The sequence below is a fragment of the Scardinius erythrophthalmus genome, assembly GCF_964197995.2.
Source record: "Scardinius erythrophthalmus genome assembly, chromosome: 20".
Classification (NCBI taxonomy): Eukaryota; Metazoa; Chordata; class Actinopteri; order Cypriniformes; family Leuciscidae; genus Scardinius; species Scardinius erythrophthalmus.
Window position 1 is genome coordinate 8,468,820 of NC_138240.1, and position 17,377 is coordinate 8,486,196.

General features: G+C 42.3%; 1 protein-coding gene across 1 annotated transcript in view; it reads left to right on the top strand.

The window, feature by feature from the left end:
* Positions 1-17,377, top strand: part of cacna1ea (calcium channel, voltage-dependent, R type, alpha 1E subunit a) — a gene marked incomplete at both ends in the record, with an annotated part of 153,942 nt that overhangs the window by 122,507 nt on the left and 14,058 nt on the right. Inside the window, 12 exons of the mRNA XM_081348753.1 lie at positions 1,091-1,918; positions 2,356-2,615; positions 3,011-3,122; positions 3,222-3,351; positions 4,548-4,607; positions 4,735-4,841; positions 5,200-5,211; positions 5,317-5,413; positions 11,843-12,003; positions 12,196-12,330; positions 12,846-13,047; positions 13,271-13,435. Of these exons, the coding sequence (XP_081204879.1) occupies positions 1,091-1,918; positions 2,356-2,615; positions 3,011-3,122; positions 3,222-3,351; positions 4,548-4,607; positions 4,735-4,841; positions 5,200-5,211; positions 5,317-5,413; positions 11,843-12,003; positions 12,196-12,330; positions 12,846-13,047; positions 13,271-13,435 (2,269 nt within the window). The remainder of the gene's footprint in view (positions 1-1,090; positions 1,919-2,355; positions 2,616-3,010; positions 3,123-3,221; positions 3,352-4,547; positions 4,608-4,734; positions 4,842-5,199; positions 5,212-5,316; positions 5,414-11,842; positions 12,004-12,195; positions 12,331-12,845; positions 13,048-13,270; positions 13,436-17,377) is intronic.

A 17,377-nucleotide genomic window follows, 5' to 3' on the forward strand; every position in this document is an offset into this window, starting at 1 on the left:
TTTTGTTTTTCACTTTTATATCGCAACTCTATCCAGTTGTTTTCCATCTCTACTGTCCCTACCAGCTGGACCATGAATTCCAGTCACACAAAAACACAAAGTCACAAAAACGGAATTAAAGGACCCTTTCTACCATGAGTTGCAAAGTACTTGTTAAAAGCAATCTATTAAATATTTTGCACTCAGAAACTTCAGTTCTCATATTCAGCTACCCTGCTGACTAGACCACCAGGTCACCATCATGTTTTTGTTTTTTAATGCTGGTCCCCTACACATTTATTAACTAGTCAGTATAATGTTCATGGTGAACCAGCTTTCAATAAATTTTTTGAAGGCAGTGGTTCTCAATTGGTCGGTTGCAGGTTTGTTTGGGTAAACTCTAAATATGAACATACACATTATATTTTTAGAAAAGCAATATAAATAGCCATATTAATTTTGAAAATAAAATAAAAAGGTTTAGTAATTTTGAACAAAATTGTTTTGACGCAAATTCATCTGTCACTTGGTAGAAGGTGTGTTTAGTGCAATTAATTATTGGCTGCCAAGAGCAGGAGACCATCGATATTCAAGATACATTTTGAAACCAAACATTCAAACTGTATGAAGTTTTGCTATTCAGCCGTAATATCTGTTGATTTTGCATATTGTTGGGCCTAAACAGCTCATGTAATATTAATACTTTTTATTGTTTGATTTTAAGGATGTTTCTGGTTACTTCAAATAAACATTTCTTAGAAGCCAAGAAATTTATATATAAAAAAAAACAAAAAAAAAACAATTAATGCATTTTTTTTTTTTTTTGTATTCTAAACATTTATTTTGGTCTTGACGTCCAATGTAATATAGAGTCTTAAAGTGAAACCAACTGAGAACCACTGACTAAGCTAGTCTTTTCTGAAGGGTAGAAAGGGTTTAGCGCTTTGTATTTGAGAAAGGCACATTACAAATAAAATTTATTATTATTATTATTATTATTTTGTTCTGCTAATGATTGATAAGGTAATGAAAACAATTGTTGTGGCATGGTTGTTGAAATATTTATTTTGCCACTCAGTATCATTGAGTGTCCTCTCTCTTTTTTCCTCAGGAGGAGGAGGAGGCCCTACCTGTACAGGAAGCGTGCAATTCACCGGAGCCGTGCGGCCTATTCCTTCGAGGATTCGGAGAGTCTGGCTGATGCTCGTCCACTCAATGCCTCTAACTCTTTCATGTCCAGGAGAGAGAGAAGGAGGAGGTTGACCATGTCAGTTTGGGAGCAGAGGACCAGCCAACTGCGCCGCCATAGGCAGATGTCCAGCCGTGAGATCCTGTTCAGCAGCCCGAGTGAAGAGCACGATGGACCACCTGGCTGCCTTCACAACCAGACCACAGGGATATCTCCATCTGACAGCAAGCAGAAAGCCATCGAGACCACTACAACCACCAGCATGCTGGAGGCTACCTTAGAGCCACCCATGCCTATGGACATGCCTGTCGATGAGCAATCTCAGTCCATTTCTATCCCCGAACCCCCTTTAGCGATTCCAATACCGGAGCCACCAATGCCTGCCGACATATCCCTTCCTGAACCCCCAGTGACGCTGAATCTACCACTAACAGAGCCGTCTGAATCAAAGACCTCACCCGAGCGTTCTCTAGACAACAACCATTGCCCCAGACTGAATGGGAACAGGCGTCAACGGGCAGTCCGTAAGTACAGGCCTCCTGCGATGGGGGACACGCTGACCCCTGATATGGGGCCCAGATCACGACGCCCACGCCACCGCGAATCTCACACAGATGCAAGGGGCAAAGAGACACAACAGGGAGACGATGGTGTTGACAGTAGAGAACAAAGGCCTGGGAATGAGGGAGATGAAAAGGAATCAAAGAATGATGGAGGGATCAGTCCAGATGGCAGAGTGCTTGAACAGAGGTGATTTGTTTAATTATTTGTTGTTTTGTTTTTATATGCCCTTTTGATTTATATAATTGTATAAATTATATATACACTACAATTTAAAAGTTTAGGGTCAGCACAATTTTTTTTTAAGGAATGAATTTCATGTTATTGTTGTACAGTGTTGTAGAACAGATGTGAAAGTCATGGTCACCACAAACCTTATTTTATTCAAATCAAATGCTCCTTTAAAAAAAAACATTCGATTTTTTTGAGGAAACTAGTAAATTGGCCTTCGAGGTCTACCTACAAATTGACATAAAGACTGGACAGCTCTATTCACATCACAACATAGTGACATCTTAAATTAATTTAACATAGACCTAACTATTTTTATGGCCAAGTACACAGTATTCCTTGTTGAGAGTCTGGAGAGAGAAATTGTGCTATTAACTTCTCCCCTTCCACCACAGGCAGAACAAACCAAACAACTCTGAATCAGAGCCCAAACCAGCCAATTCCCCCTGCAAAAACCCACCTCAGGACTCAGAACCTGCAACTCTACAGCTCACTGAGAGCACACTACAGCAGTCCCCACAGCGCACTATGGGTGCCGGCGAGACAGATAATAACAACCACAGATCCTTGAATCAGGAGAAGTCATCGCTTAACACCAGCATCATGATAGAAATCACCAACACTCAGCCATCCATGGAGCTGACCTCCATTACGGGTTTGTGCATCCCTGCACCTCTGATAACCCTATTGATAAGACCAGCTTAGACTAATTGCTGCTGGTTAGTACTGGATTGGTGCTGGTCTAGCTAGAGGAGCAGAGCCAAACTGTTTGTTCACCAGCAAAGACATGGCCATTAGCTTGGTCTTTCTGGTGAAGCTGGTTGGCAAAGGAAATTTTGCAGATTAAGCTACTTAAAATTCCTTGAAACACCACCATCCAATAACATGACCTGTAAGATTTTTCAGTAGGGAAAGTACACAAATATAAACTTGTGGATGATTTTATGTTACCTAGATATTTTTAATATCATTTTCAAATAATATCATTCAATTTCATAATTTTAATTTAATAAAATCTATTTTTTTCTAATATATACCTTGATTTATTAGGTAATAGTAAAGACATGGAGGCCTCAAAGCCAGAGAAAGAAGAAGAGGAAACCCCAGATGCGCCCAAAGCCCCTCCACCTGTCAGCATGTTCATCTTCAAACCCAACAACCCGTAAGGCTGGATGTTTGTGGAGCCACAGCTGTATTCTATATTTTATGAATATGTTTTTGCTTCATCTCTCACTCTCTCTACTCCTCATCTCTTCCACAGGGTCCGCAGGGCCTGCCACTACATTGTCAATCTTCGTTATTTCGAGATGTCAATCCTTCTTGTGATCACTGCCAGCAGTATTGCTTTGGCTGCCGAAGACCCCGTCAACACTAATTCGGACTGGAACAAAGTAAGAATGCATCTCCACCACCCTGTCTCCATTTTCCAATAATTGTGTATAGAATAATCATATGTAAAACGTTTTGCTATATTTCTTACAAGGAAGCTTACAAACAATTCTGAGTATCTTTACCTCTGTTAATTTACCTGTTTCGCTGATATTTACATTACAAAAGGGTGGATATTGGATAATTATAAGAATATAAAATAAAACAAACTCTGATGGTACCACTACCTTATTTTTCTTTTATATATATACTTTTATTATAGTACTTTTATGTTCATCTCAGTTTCACTTTGAAAGCTGTAATACTGTAGGTTAGTTGGCATTGATGTTTTTTGGACAATTTACATGTTCTGCATTGTGACAAGCTATACTCTTGTAAACAGCAAGTTTATATTATGCATGCAAGTTCCATGACCTCCTTTCAATTGAGAAACTATGTGGAATATTTATACTTTTAAAAAAAGTTGTCACCTTAAAAGTAAATGTTGACCTGGCACAACACCTAAAATAGTCGCTTTCCATAATACATTCATAGAAAAATTATCTAAAATACTGATGATGATTTAAAAAAGATCATGATTAAAAAAGGCTTGTACACATGTTTTAACAACCCAGTATCATTACAAATACAGCATATATTTCTTATTTTGAACAAAGAAAAAAAGGAATTTATTTAAAATTTTTGGCAATAAAAATAGATCAGTAGACCTGTTTGAGTTTCTTTGGTCCTGGTGATATTGTTCCCTGTGGGTCATGAAGTGTTTAGCATTATTCACTAATAGAAATGAGATTTTTGTTGCAGGTTTTAAATTTCCCTTGTGAAAGTGCACCAGCTGTATGAAGCCGTAGCTAATTACATGCTAAGACCCTTTCAGTAATAGTTGATAAGATCTTGTTTGTATGTAAACAAATGACGTAAACGATGCTCTAGATGTAGAGAACAGCTGAAGACGAAACCTCTTTCCCTCTCAGAAACGCACACACTAGGATTTAAATCTATACAGAAAGAGTGCTTTCACTGCTGTGATGTAGTCAGTAGATCCATCATGAGAATACCAACATTCTGGCTTGATAAAATTTAGCAGTCTTTGACAAACAATGCTAATGCCCTAAAGTCCCATGCATGCTGTAGCCTCACTTTTCATGTTTGCTAAAGCTGACATTGTTATCAATGTTTTATTTGTTTCTATGTTCAATAGGTGCTGCGATATTTTGATTATGTATTCACTGGCGTCTTCACGTTTGAAATGATAATCAAGGTGAGTTCCTGGATCATTCTTGGATTCCTCTATGTTCTCTAAAGACTTTATTAAAAAAATTCAAATTAAGCTATATATAATGTATTATATAAATATGCTGTGTATGTTGTTGTTATATTTTTCTCAGATGATTGAGCAGGGTTTGGTCTTGCATGATGGCTCCTATTTCCGTGACTTGTGGAACATTCTGGATTTCATAGTTGTGGTGGGAGCTCTGGTGGCCTTTGCCCTCACGTGAGTCAGATAAATCCAAACATGAAAAATAACAAGTGTTATTTTACATGTTTGGTGTTCTGTTGGTCAATCTGAAACGTTAATTAAGATGTTTAGCAGCATTGTTCAAATTTTTTGTTCATTCATTTTCAAATGCCATTAATGCCATGTGATAACACCATGATTTATGTGAGGAAAAGCATTCTGATGTTCCAAATTCTTGACATATGTTGATGTTAGTGGATGCTCTTTTTTCTCTGTTGTGAGTGTAAAGCATTTCTGTGTTCATTGAGTAGCTCTCTGGTTCAGAATGCCTGTCTGTTTCTCGTTTGTTTCTCTGTTGTTCTTCTTGTGGATTGTGGCTCACGGCATCTGACAGGAATGTGATGGGGTAAAAACACTCTGATTTTGTGCCATATAATAATGTGTGTGTGTTTGTATTTGTACATGAAAAATTGGGCTTTGTTGTTTTGTAATATGTTTTTATGCTATTCAGGAGTAACACAGGAAGAGACATTAAAACCATAAAATCTCTGCGTGTGCTTAGAGTGTTGAGGCCTCTCAAGACTATTAAAAGACTTCCCAAACTCAAGGTATGTGAACATGAAATTAATACTCTACAGTTCAAAAGTTTTGGGTCAAAAGTTATTGTTATTGTAAGTTAGTTTGTCATTTTATTCAGCAAGGATGCATTGAATTGTTATGTTGAACTTCCTATTCATCAGAGAATCCTGAACATTTTTTATGGTTTGCATAAATTATTAATCAGCACAACTGTTTGTGTAACGGATGACAGACAGGATGTATATGCAACAACGCTCTTTATTGAAAACACACAGTTGGTCAGAAACACAGCACATAGACGATCGCCAACTCAGCGGGACAGGTGGGCAGACACAAACGCTGATGGTGTGGTGACGCAGGGACCTCAGTGGGCAACAGGTGCTGGTGCGGTGATCCAGTGGTAATCCCTCGTGAGTGCAAGATGAATCCGTGAAGAGTGCAGAAATCCAGGAAGACACGACGAAGACAGGAAGATCCAAACGGCACGGGGAACACAGGAACAAGCACGGGAACACACCAGGAAAAACCACAACGATCTGACAACATGAGACACCAGTTACTGACTTATAAAGGGACAGACAATTGAACCCAGCTGGCGCTACTGATCACTAATGATTAGTGACCACGCCCACAGACACACACACAAACACACAACAGCACGTTAGACGAGAGAGAGACTTCATGAACCGTGACAGTACCCCCTCCCCTAGGAACGCCTCCTGGCGTTCCCCGACCGACTTACCTGTCGATTGTAATCATCGATAAGAGAGTGATCCAGAATGTCTCTAGCAGGAACCCAACTTCTCTCCTCCGGACCGTAACCTTCCCAGTCCACCAGGTACTGAAATCCGCGTCCCCTCCTTCTCGAGTCCAGAATACGGTTAACCGAATAAGTTGGTTCCCCATCTACGAGACGCGGCGGGGGGGGAACCGGGACTGGCGGATTAATGCGTGCCCAAAACACAGGTTTAATCTTTGACACATGAAAGGCGGGATGAATTCTCCTGTACGCAGGAGGAAGTTTGAGTTGGACTGCCACCGGACTAATGATCTTGGTGACAGGAAACGGGCCAATGAATTTAGGAGCAAGTTTATTAGAAACGGAGCGGAGAGGAATGTTCTTGGTTGAAAGCCACACTTTTTGACCAACAACGTATACGGAAGGCTTCGGCCGGTGGCGATCGGCCTTAGCCTTGGTGCGCGCCCCCACTTGGAGAAGAGTCTCACGGGCTCTAGTCCAAGTGTGGCGACACCTCTGGACGAAGGCGTGAGCGGAGGGGACCGCGACTTCGGATTCCGTACTAGCAAAAACTGGTGGCTGGTACCCTAAACTACATTCAAACGGAGTAAGGCCCGTGGATGACACTGGTAATGAATTGTGGGCGTACTCCACCATAGAGAGTTGTTGGCTCCAGGAGGAAGGATTCTTGGAAACCAAACATCGCAACACTCTCTCCAGATCTTGGTTGGCTCTCTCCGTTTGACCATTGCTTTGGGGATGAAACCCCGAAGAGAGACCGACAGTCGCCCCCAGTAACTTGCAAAATTCTTGCCAAAATTTGGACACAAATTGGGGTCCCCTGTCGGAAACCACGTCCGTCGGGAGGCCATGTAAGCGAAAGACGTGATCTACGACAGTTACCGCTGTCTCCTTGGCTGAGGGTAATTTGGGCAAGGGAATCAAATGAGCCACCTTCGAGAACCGGTCCATGACGGTCAAAACGACCGTCTTGCCCTGGGAGGGCGGGAGGGCGGTAATAAAATCTAGCGCAATGTGGGACCAGGGTCTCGAAGGGACAGACAGCGGTTGGAGTAACCCATCCGGGGGTCGATTGGAGGTCTTACCAGTGGCACAAACCGAGCAAGCCAAAACAAAACTGCGGATATCGCGAGCCATTAATGGCCACCAGAAACGTTGCTTCACCAAAAAACTGGTGCGATTAACTCCTGGATGACAAGCTATGCTGGAACAATGACCCCACTGAATGACGTCGGACCGACACTCCTCTGGCACAAACAAACGATTCGGTTTCGGCAATCGGGCGGAGGCGTTACCTCTTCTAAGGCCTTCAAGACCTTCGATTCGACCTCCCATCTGAGAGTGGAGACCACTAATGTCTCGGGTAAAATACACTCGGGAGTAGACAGGCGTTCGGATTGGTCAAAAATACGAGATAAGGAATCGGGTTTGATGTTCTTGGAACCCGGGCGGTACGAAAGAGAAAAGTCAAAACGTCCGAAAAAAAGTGCCCACCGAGCCTGCCTAGAGTTGAGTCTTTTGGCGGTTCTAATATATTCTGGGTTCTTATGATCGGTCCATACGATAAAAGGTACCCCTGACCCTTCTAACCAGTGACGCCACTCCTCCAGCGATAACTTGACTGCCAACAATTCTCTATTACCAATGTCATAGTTACGTTCAGCAGGTGATAAACGATGAGAAAAAAAACGCGCAAGGATGCATCTTGTCATCTGTGGAAGAACGTTGGGAAAGAACTGCTCCTACCCCCACCTCTGACGCGTGACGGCATTTCTCCGCCTTGACAAAAAGCCCATTCTCTAGCAACCTCTGAAGCACTCGTCTGACGTGCTGAACGTGTTCCCGTAGAGAAGATGAAAAAATCAATATGTCATCCAGGTAGACATATATGAACTGGTCAACCATATCTCTCAGCACGTCATTGACGAGTGCCTGGAAGACCGCTGGGGAGTTGGACAGCCCGAAGGGCATGACCAAGTATTCAAAGTGCCCCCTGGGGGTATTGAACGCGGTCTTCCATTCATCACCCTTCCTTATGCGAACCAAATGATAAGCGTTACGTAAATCCAATTTTGTGAAGATGGATGCTCCCTGTAACCGCTCGAAGGCTGAAGACATCAGCGGCAAAGGATAAGTATTCTTTACCGTGATGTTGTTCAACCCTCGGTAATCAATGCACGGTCGCAGAGATCCATCCTTCTTCCCCACAAAAAAGAACCCCGCCCCCGCTGGAGATGAGGAAGGTCTAATGAATTTGGATGCTAGAGAATCAGAAATATATTTCTCCATAGCCTCCCTTTCTGGAACAGAAAGTGAATATAACTTGCCTTTAGGTGGAGACTCACCTGGCACTAAGTCTATGGCACAGTCATAGGGACGATGTGGAGGTTGAGAAGCAGCACGAGACTTACTGAACACTTCTCTCAGGTCCTGGTACTCCCCGGGCACGTTAGACAAATTCACCGCCTCCTCCTGGAAAACAGACACAGGTACAGACGTACACGCAGACACAAGACATGACTCATGACATGTATTACTCCACATAGAAACAGAATTGTGACCCCAATCGACTCTGGGATTATGTAATGTGAGCCAGGGATGTCCGAGTACGATGGGTGCGAGAGGTGAGTTCATGAGGTGGAATGATATTGTCTCTGTGTGGTTACCAGAAGACATGAGAGTGATAGGTTCGGTAATGTATGAAATGTCAGGAAGTGGTTGTCCATTGAGAGCCTTGACAGAGATCTTGTACGGAAGGGAGGAAATAGGAATGCGAAGATGATGAGCCAGTTCTGAGTCCATAAAATTACCTTCTGCCCCCGAATCCAGTAAAGCCTTGGTGTCGTGTGTGTGGGTTGCCCACCTTAGTCTTACCGGAAGGAGAGTAGCTGATGATGGTGATGATGAGGTCTTCTTGGCGGAGATCCCACCCGATAGTAGCCTCGTTGTTACTACCGGGCTTGATCTTTTAACGGGCACGAGTGGATGAAGTGACCCGCCTTCCCGCAGTACAGACACAGTCCTTGGGACCTCCGCCGTTCTCTCTCCTCCCGGGAAAGCCGAGCTCTACCCACCTGCATGGGCTCGGGATCACACACGGGACTGACCGTGTCCAGGTTCTCAAGGCGCGGATTCTCCATACCGCGAAACGGAGGGTTCTGTTGGAAGCGACCCATTCTGCTCAATCGAGCATCCACTCGCAACGCCAACTCAATGAGTCCATTTAGACTGCGTGGAAGGTCCAGCATGTAGATTTCCCTCTGGACACGGTCAGCCAACCCATGCAGGAAACGATCCCACTGCGCCTCCTCGTTCCATCGGCACTCTGCAGCCAGGGTGCGGAACCGGATGGAATATTCCGACACCGAGCCGTTACCTTGGCGGAGATCGGCGAGTAGTCTGGCCGCCTCCCTACCTGCCACCGCACGACCGAAGACCTTCTTCATCTCCTCGGAGAGTGCCTGGAACGAGGCGCAGCATGGATCTTGATTCTCCCACACTGCCGTTCCCCAGAGAGCCGCCTTGCCGGACAACAGCGTCAGCACGAATGCCACCTTAGACCGTTCTTGACTGAACGTCAGTGGCTGTAATGAAAAGTGCATAGAACATCGGGTCAAAAATGCTCTGCAAAACTCCGGTTCACCTGTATATCCCTCTGGTGTCGGTAATCTCGGTTCGCGCTGCTGGGACGGCTCTGGTGGATCGGGCTGAACGGGCAGTGTGGGTGGCGCAGTGGGAGCTCTTAGCTGTTGGAGTTGTTGGGTGAGCTCGGACACCTGCGTCACAAGCGCTTGGACCACCCGACCTGTGTTGGCGATGCTCTCCTCCTGGGTGTCCATTCTCGCGATGCTTTGAGTCGCAAACTCGTCCCAACTCGTGGCGCCTGCTACATCCATGGTTGGTCAGATCGTTCTGTAACGGATGACAGACAGGATGTATATGCAACAACACTCTTTATTGAAAACACACAGTTGGTCAGAAACACAGCACATAGACGATCGCCAACTCAGCGGGACAGGTGGGCAGACACAAACGCTGATGGTGTGGTGACGCAGGGACCTCGGTGGGCAACAGGTGCTGGTGCGGTGATCCAGTGGTAATCCTTCGTGAGTGCAAGATGAATCCGTGAAGAGTGCAGAAATCCAGGAAGACACGACGAAGACAGGAAGATCCAAACGGCACGGGGAAAACAGGAACAAGCACGGGAACACACCAGGAAAAACCACAACGATCTGACAACATGAGACACCAGTTACTGACTTGTAAAGGGAAAGACAATTGAACCCAGCTGGCGCTACTGATCACTAATGATTAGTGACCACGCCCACAGACACACACACAAACACACAACAGCACGTTAGACGAGAGAGAGACAGCGAATTCATGAACCGTGACAGTTTGAAGTTGGTTATAATATGTTAGGTTACATAGGTAACTCTATGAGAACGCTCCTTATGAGACGGTGTCTGAAGCACGTGTGCTACACACCAATCTCGATCGGCTACTGCAGTCAGGTGACATCACAGGCGCGCCAGCAGAGTATATAAAAGCACCTAGAAAGAACGTCATCAACTTCAATTGCAACGTAAAGGCATGCCGGAAGGATGGCAATGTGATGCAGTGTCTTGTTCCCCTTCTCAGGGAACCGGGGTTACCTACGTAACCTAAAGTTCTCTTTCAAAGTGGAACTCAACACTGCTTCATGGAGTTGATGCTATTGGAACTAAATACCCACGCCATACTACTCAAATGCCTGCTCACTGTGCTGTAAAATCACTAGCTGTTGCCAAAGATTGTAGCCATACAGCGCATCTAGTGACCAAGAACTACTGTAACAGCCTGAGGCAATGTCTGCAGCTCAATACAACCCATATTACTTGGTCTACATGACCCAGGGCTAGATCTGACTAGGTAGATTGCAGCCTCACTGCGTTTGCCACCAATAAGGCGGGGCACACTAGAAGACTGCTACCTGGACCCTCGTGCCCATGTAGCACTGTTTTGATGGCAAGTTTGGCAAGTTCTTTCACAAGGAAGCCACACTGGGCACGAGATAGCTCACAAGCGCATCTCTGACCCAGGGCATCCCCACATAGCCTTGTTCAGCAAGCCCCTTTACATTGCTACGAGCCGGGAATGGTTTGTCCCATGATTTTGCAAAATCTTTATGGAGATTGGGGAGGAAAGGAAGGCTCATTAGAACGGGACGCGTATGATCCGCAAGGAATCACTCATCCAACCTGCTTGGGGCGATTTCCTCACTCTTCACAGACCACTCTAATCAAATTGTAATGGCAAGATGACTGGGTTAGAGTATCTCTGAAACGGCAAGGCTTGTGGGTTACTGCCGGTCAGCATTGATGAGAATATACCAAAAGTGGCCATTACAGAAATATTGTAGCGCTATGGTCAACCCAGAATATTTTTATATTAGCAAAGAATGGTCACAAAGTCATGTTTACATGTTCAGATTTTTGTCCGTTCATATTTCTATCGATAAAATATGGATACAATCTGTGAGTTCAGTTATAAAACTGAAATAAAATAAAAAAATATCACATGAACATTTGAAATGTTGCATTGGCAAGTAACTGAAATAAAATAGGTTTAAGTTGAAGTACTAAAATGACTAAAACTAAAATTTAAAGAAAGTTAAATAGAAAAAACTTGTTATTGTCTGTCTCTTACTGATTTTCAGGCCGTTTTTGACTGTGTGGTCACGTCGCTAAAGAATGTCTTCAACATCCTCATCGTCTACAAGCTCTTTATGTTCATATTTGCTGTCATTGCCGTGCAGCTTTTCAAAGGGAAATTTTACTACTGTACCGACAGTTCCAAGGACACAGAAAACGAGTGCAAGTAGGTACCTATTACAGCTGGAATGTAAATTCTAAATATAATGCTAAAATCTATTTAAGCAGCTCAGACATTATTCAAAGCTAAAAAGACTTTAGAAAATATCAATGGTGATATGAATAGAAGGATGACATTTTTACGAGCACAAAATCTCTGCAAATGATGTGTAAAATATTTTTTCTTAATGTTCTATAGGGGTTACTACATTGACTATGACAAAGACAAGAAAAAGGAGAAACGAGAGTGGAAAAGACATGATTTCCATTATGATAACGTCATATGGGCCCTGTTGACTCTCTTTACGGTATCCACTGGGGAAGGGTGGCCGCAGTAAGAGACAACTTTAGTTCATATTTTGACACTGTATCATTTTACAAACTTATTAACAGCTTAATAAGATTAACATTCTTCTTAACACCTTTCTAAAAGCTGTGTGCTGATATTTGCATATTCGATAACTCCAACTTTTACATTCAGAAGAAACTTGCACTACAGGCCCAAAGTGTATTTGGACTTGGGGTACTTTTAGTGATTTCAGCCGTTTTGCTAACCTCCATCAAAGTGAATTGGACCACGCCCATGCTTTCAACCACTCTAAAACCCATTCACAGACTTGTTAGCTTCACACTTTAACACATTGCAAACAAACCTGAATGCTCAAGCAAAGGAAAATTTGGCTGTAGGCAGTAGTAGCAGTTTTTGCTGGTGCTTCTTGCAGCACCTTTAAGCCCCTCAAGTTCACACAGGTATTCTAGCAGAGTAACCTCAGTTTCATTTGGAACAGAAAGCAATGATTTAGATATAGATATAGATTTGTCTGTAAACACACTTATTTGGCATTGTAGAGTTCTGCAACACTCTGTGGATGTGACTGAGGAGGACCGGGGTCCCAGTCAGGGGAACAGGATGGAGATGTCCATCTTCTATGTCATTTATTTTGTGGTGTTCCCATTCTTCTTCGTCAACATATTCGTGGCCCTCATCATCATTACCTTCCAAGAGCAGGGCGATAAAATGATGGAGGAGTGCAGTCTGGAAAAAAACGAGGTGACTGATTATTTTGCATTCAAGCTGAGATTCAAGTTTAGTAGTGTCCATTGAAGCAATGACACATACTCGAGGCAACAATTGATTGTATTGTAAAAAACATACAAAAGAAAAGTCCTCTGCACTTAAGGGAATCACTGTTGCAAGTGCATGTTTTTTACCTCCTGACAATTGCTAGTTAATTGCAAATGTGTTTGTGTCTTACTGGATATTTCTCTCTTAGAGGGCTTGTATCGACTTTGCCATCAGTGCCAAACCTTTGACTCGCTACATGCCCCAGAACAAACAGACCTTACAGTATCGGCTGTGGCACTTTGTGGTTTCGCCCTTATTTGAGTACACCGTGCTGACGATGATTGCCCTTAACACCATCGTTCTCATGATGAAGGTAAGGAGAGATGTCATGGCACTGTGATCTCTTTCTTTTATCAAAACAGAATAATTTAAAATCAAATCAGAATCTTTCTATTTATTTATTTGTTGCAAAATAGTTCTGTGAGTTCTGCTCACACTAAAAGGATTTATTTTTCAGTAACTGAATAATTATTCCCTTACAAATAATGCTATAGAGATGGAAGGAGACATTACTCTTGTAAGTAGCTTTGGTTAGAATTTAAATGTACATTTGTGAGACCTGTTAGTATTGCAGGGGTAATACCTCTCTCTCTCTCTCTCCGTCTGTGCATTTGTCAAAATAAATTAGGTTGATTTAGCTGTTTTTCAGCCCCTGCTGGTGACCCCTGGTCTGTGATACTGCTCGAAAACCAGACAGTCATGAGTCACAGCTTATTAAATATTGATCTGAAGCACCAGCTACTATTTAACTTTTCCTCATTAGCTTTAGCCTCACATCTCCCGTGAGTAATTTCACCTGGAGTTAGAGGTGGGCCTCCACTAGTCATCATGTCTGCAATGGTCTGCATACATGCTTACTGAGACACAGAGAGTGTAACAGAGCACAGATATTTTTAGATATTGTACTGAAATTTGAAAAGCTTCCTTTCTCTCTGTCTGTCTCTTTCATTCAGTTTTCAGTTACAATTTTCAAAGTGCTTTATTGACATATTAGCATCCATCAGGTTTTAAATGGATCCTGAAATGCAGGTGTTCTATACCAGAATGGCTCCAGATCTGAATGTGTGTAAAATAATGCTTAATGTAAACATTGATGTGAATGATTTTGTATCGATGCATAAAAACAAAAGAATCGATTTTTAAAAAATGTAATTAAATAAGCCTATCATACATATAAATTTTCTGTTTTATTGTAGGCTAAATAAAACATAGTCGGTTATGTCTTAAGTGAACGTTTGGGGAACAGTTGGGGGAAAACATCTGCAACTTAATTTAGATCCATGTATTAGGTCTTCATATAATAGGCTATACGCGCTGCGTCGATGACGCTCTGGGAACGCCCCTGCATGATTGCATCTGAAGCACTTGTGTCAACTAGTCCAATGGCGAGAGTGAGCATCACGGACGGGTGACGTCACGACCAGGAAAGGATAAAAGCACATCTGGTCTGACCGGCGTTAGCTTCTCAGCAAGCACTCTGTTTTCATACTGTCTGTCTTATTTATTGTTGTCTGTCACTGTATCAGTCACAAGCATAGATATTATGGCGAACAAACAAACTTTAGATTGTGTGTTCCTCCCTGCCCTCGTTTCATTAAGGGTGGGGATACACACGATTTATGTTTAGTTTGTTTGGAATGGAGCATTCTCTTTCAGCGCACAAGGGGAATAATTTTGAGGAATTAAATGGTATAATACGGTGCTGCAGCTGTCCACCTCCGAGGAGATGCATGTGCTGACAGGGTACCCGCGGGGTCTTAAAAGCATTGAAAAAGTCTTAAATTTGATAATCTCAAATTAAGGCCTTAAAAGCCTTGAATTTGGTATACAAAGTCTTTGATTTCGTTACAAAGGTCTTAATTTTTTTTTGCCTTTTCTATGAATAAATTCATACCGTAACAAACTGTTACTAATGTAGACTAAATTAGTCGCGTAACGTTTAGTGCACCTCGCGCTTCACGTCATAGAAGAACGCACGAAAGCGTGCGCACCCGTTACGATGGTTACTAATCAGAGCTTTTCTGTTAAAAGAACATGTTTTCTACCCGGTCTTTTCAGTAGTATCTGGCCGCAACCATCCATGCGCACTCTCTCTACATTGTTGAAGAAGCGCGGATGATCTGAAAACACAGACAAGCTGGAGTTCAGCGATCTTCATTTGAGAAGATCTGTCACGAGCCGCTTGCGCTGTTTGTGCGACTAAATCTGCGATCTAAATGCAGGCTGATATACAGCAGTGTTTTTAATGTTGATCATTATGCGAGCAAGAATGCAATGTTTCCCGACTATCCACACGATTTCAAATGTGACATTGATTTTATACAACAGTAAAAAAAAAAAAAAAAAAAAAAAAAGGGTAACATTAAGTGATGTACTACATTTTAAACAGTATTGTCAGGCTTATTGCTCTATTTTGCAACAAAATCTGTGCTTTTGACAAAGACAATGAGTTACCGCCACCTACTGGCGATTTTAATATCATATTTTTATTAATATTAAACGTTTTTTAACATTGAATATTTATTGAACATTGTTTTATTTAAAGCATTACTTATTTTTTTAAAGGTATTATAAAGGTGAAAAATGAAATGGAAAAATCGATTAAATGGGGGAAATATTGTCCCTTAATGGAAAGATGTGACTGCAGTCGCGGAAGAGAGGGGGGACGGCACTCTAAAAAATTGGAGAACTAAGGAAAAGGGATATGTAGAATTGCACAAGTGCTACTGCTAAAGAGTGCAATGTCAATACAGCCTGTTAGCTTAATTTTAATTTCCCATAAGCTTAATCGAATTGGCCTAGAGATAATAATTATGACATTTTCTGTCTAAAGACTTCATATAAAATAGCTACCAAAATTAAAGTAACTGCAGTTTGACTAAAAGTAATGACTAAAAGTTGACAAAAAATGCAAACACATTTCGTCAACTAAAACTATGAAAGGCAGAATGACTCAAATGTGACTAAAACCGATAAGCATTTTCGTCTGAAGATGAAGAAAAAGACTAAATCAAAAATGGCTGCCAAAATTAACATTGGCCTACACACGTGCACGCTACAACGCTGCTGCGTATATATTTTATATGACTGATAATTGACATAAAAATGTATTATTTAATTCAAGTAGTCTACTTGTACATAATTATTTTTTAGGGTTTAAAATGTATACAGATTTGACATTTTCCCCTTATACTTCTGTCGGAATTGGTACGAAGTTGGCATTGAATTTCATTTGAAATGGTATTAAAAAGGTCTTAAAAAGCCTTGAATTTAAGTTGGAGGATCCTGGGGGTACCCTGTGCTGAGCATCGAGTTAAGGGAATTGACGATTCGCCATCTCAATCCCCTGTGTACAAGGAGTTTTTGGAGTTTATAACTCTATCCACTAATAAAATTCGAGATCCCGGATCAAACCCTTTCAGCTCGGTTTTTCAGTTCTCAAAATATATGTTTAATAAAGGGGGCTGAAAGAGCATGGGTATGGGCTGATGCCAAAGGCAGAACAGGTGCTTGCGATCTATCAGTCCTGTCATGGGATAAGGCTCCCCTTAAGGCTCGGCATTACCCTCCAGGCCAGTTAGAACTACTATGTCACTGGTGGTTAAAGGGATAGTTCACCCAAAAATGAAAATTCTGTCAGTAATTACTCACCCTCATGTTGTACCAACCGCGTAAGACCTTCGTTCATCTTCGGAACACAAATTAAGATATTTTTGATGAAATCTGAGCCTTGTCTCACTCCTCCATAGGCTGCTAGGTGGCCCAAACTTGCTGGCCCAGAAAAGTTATTAAAGAGATCGTTAATATAGTCCAAGTGACTACAGTGGCTCAATCTTAAGTATATCAAGCGACGAGAATACTTTTTGTGCGCAAAAACAAACAAAAATAACGACATTATTCCACTATTCATTTCCTTCTCTCTCGACCTCTAGTTGGTTTGCGTAGTGTTTTTGCGCAGCGCGTCTGTGTTACACGTCACCACGTAGGCTCACTATTGGCCGACGCTGGTCATGTGTGTGATGCGTGATTACGTATAACACAGACGCGCAGCGCAAAAACACTACGAGGCCCAGAGAGAAGGAAATGAATAGTGGAATAAAGTTGTTATTTTTGTTTGTTTTTGCGCACAAAAAGTATTCTCATCGCTTGATATACTTAAGATTGAGCCACTGTAGTCAGTCACTTGGACTATATTAACGATCTCTTTAATAACTTTTCTGGGCCAGCAAGTTTAGGCCACCTAGCAGCCTATGGA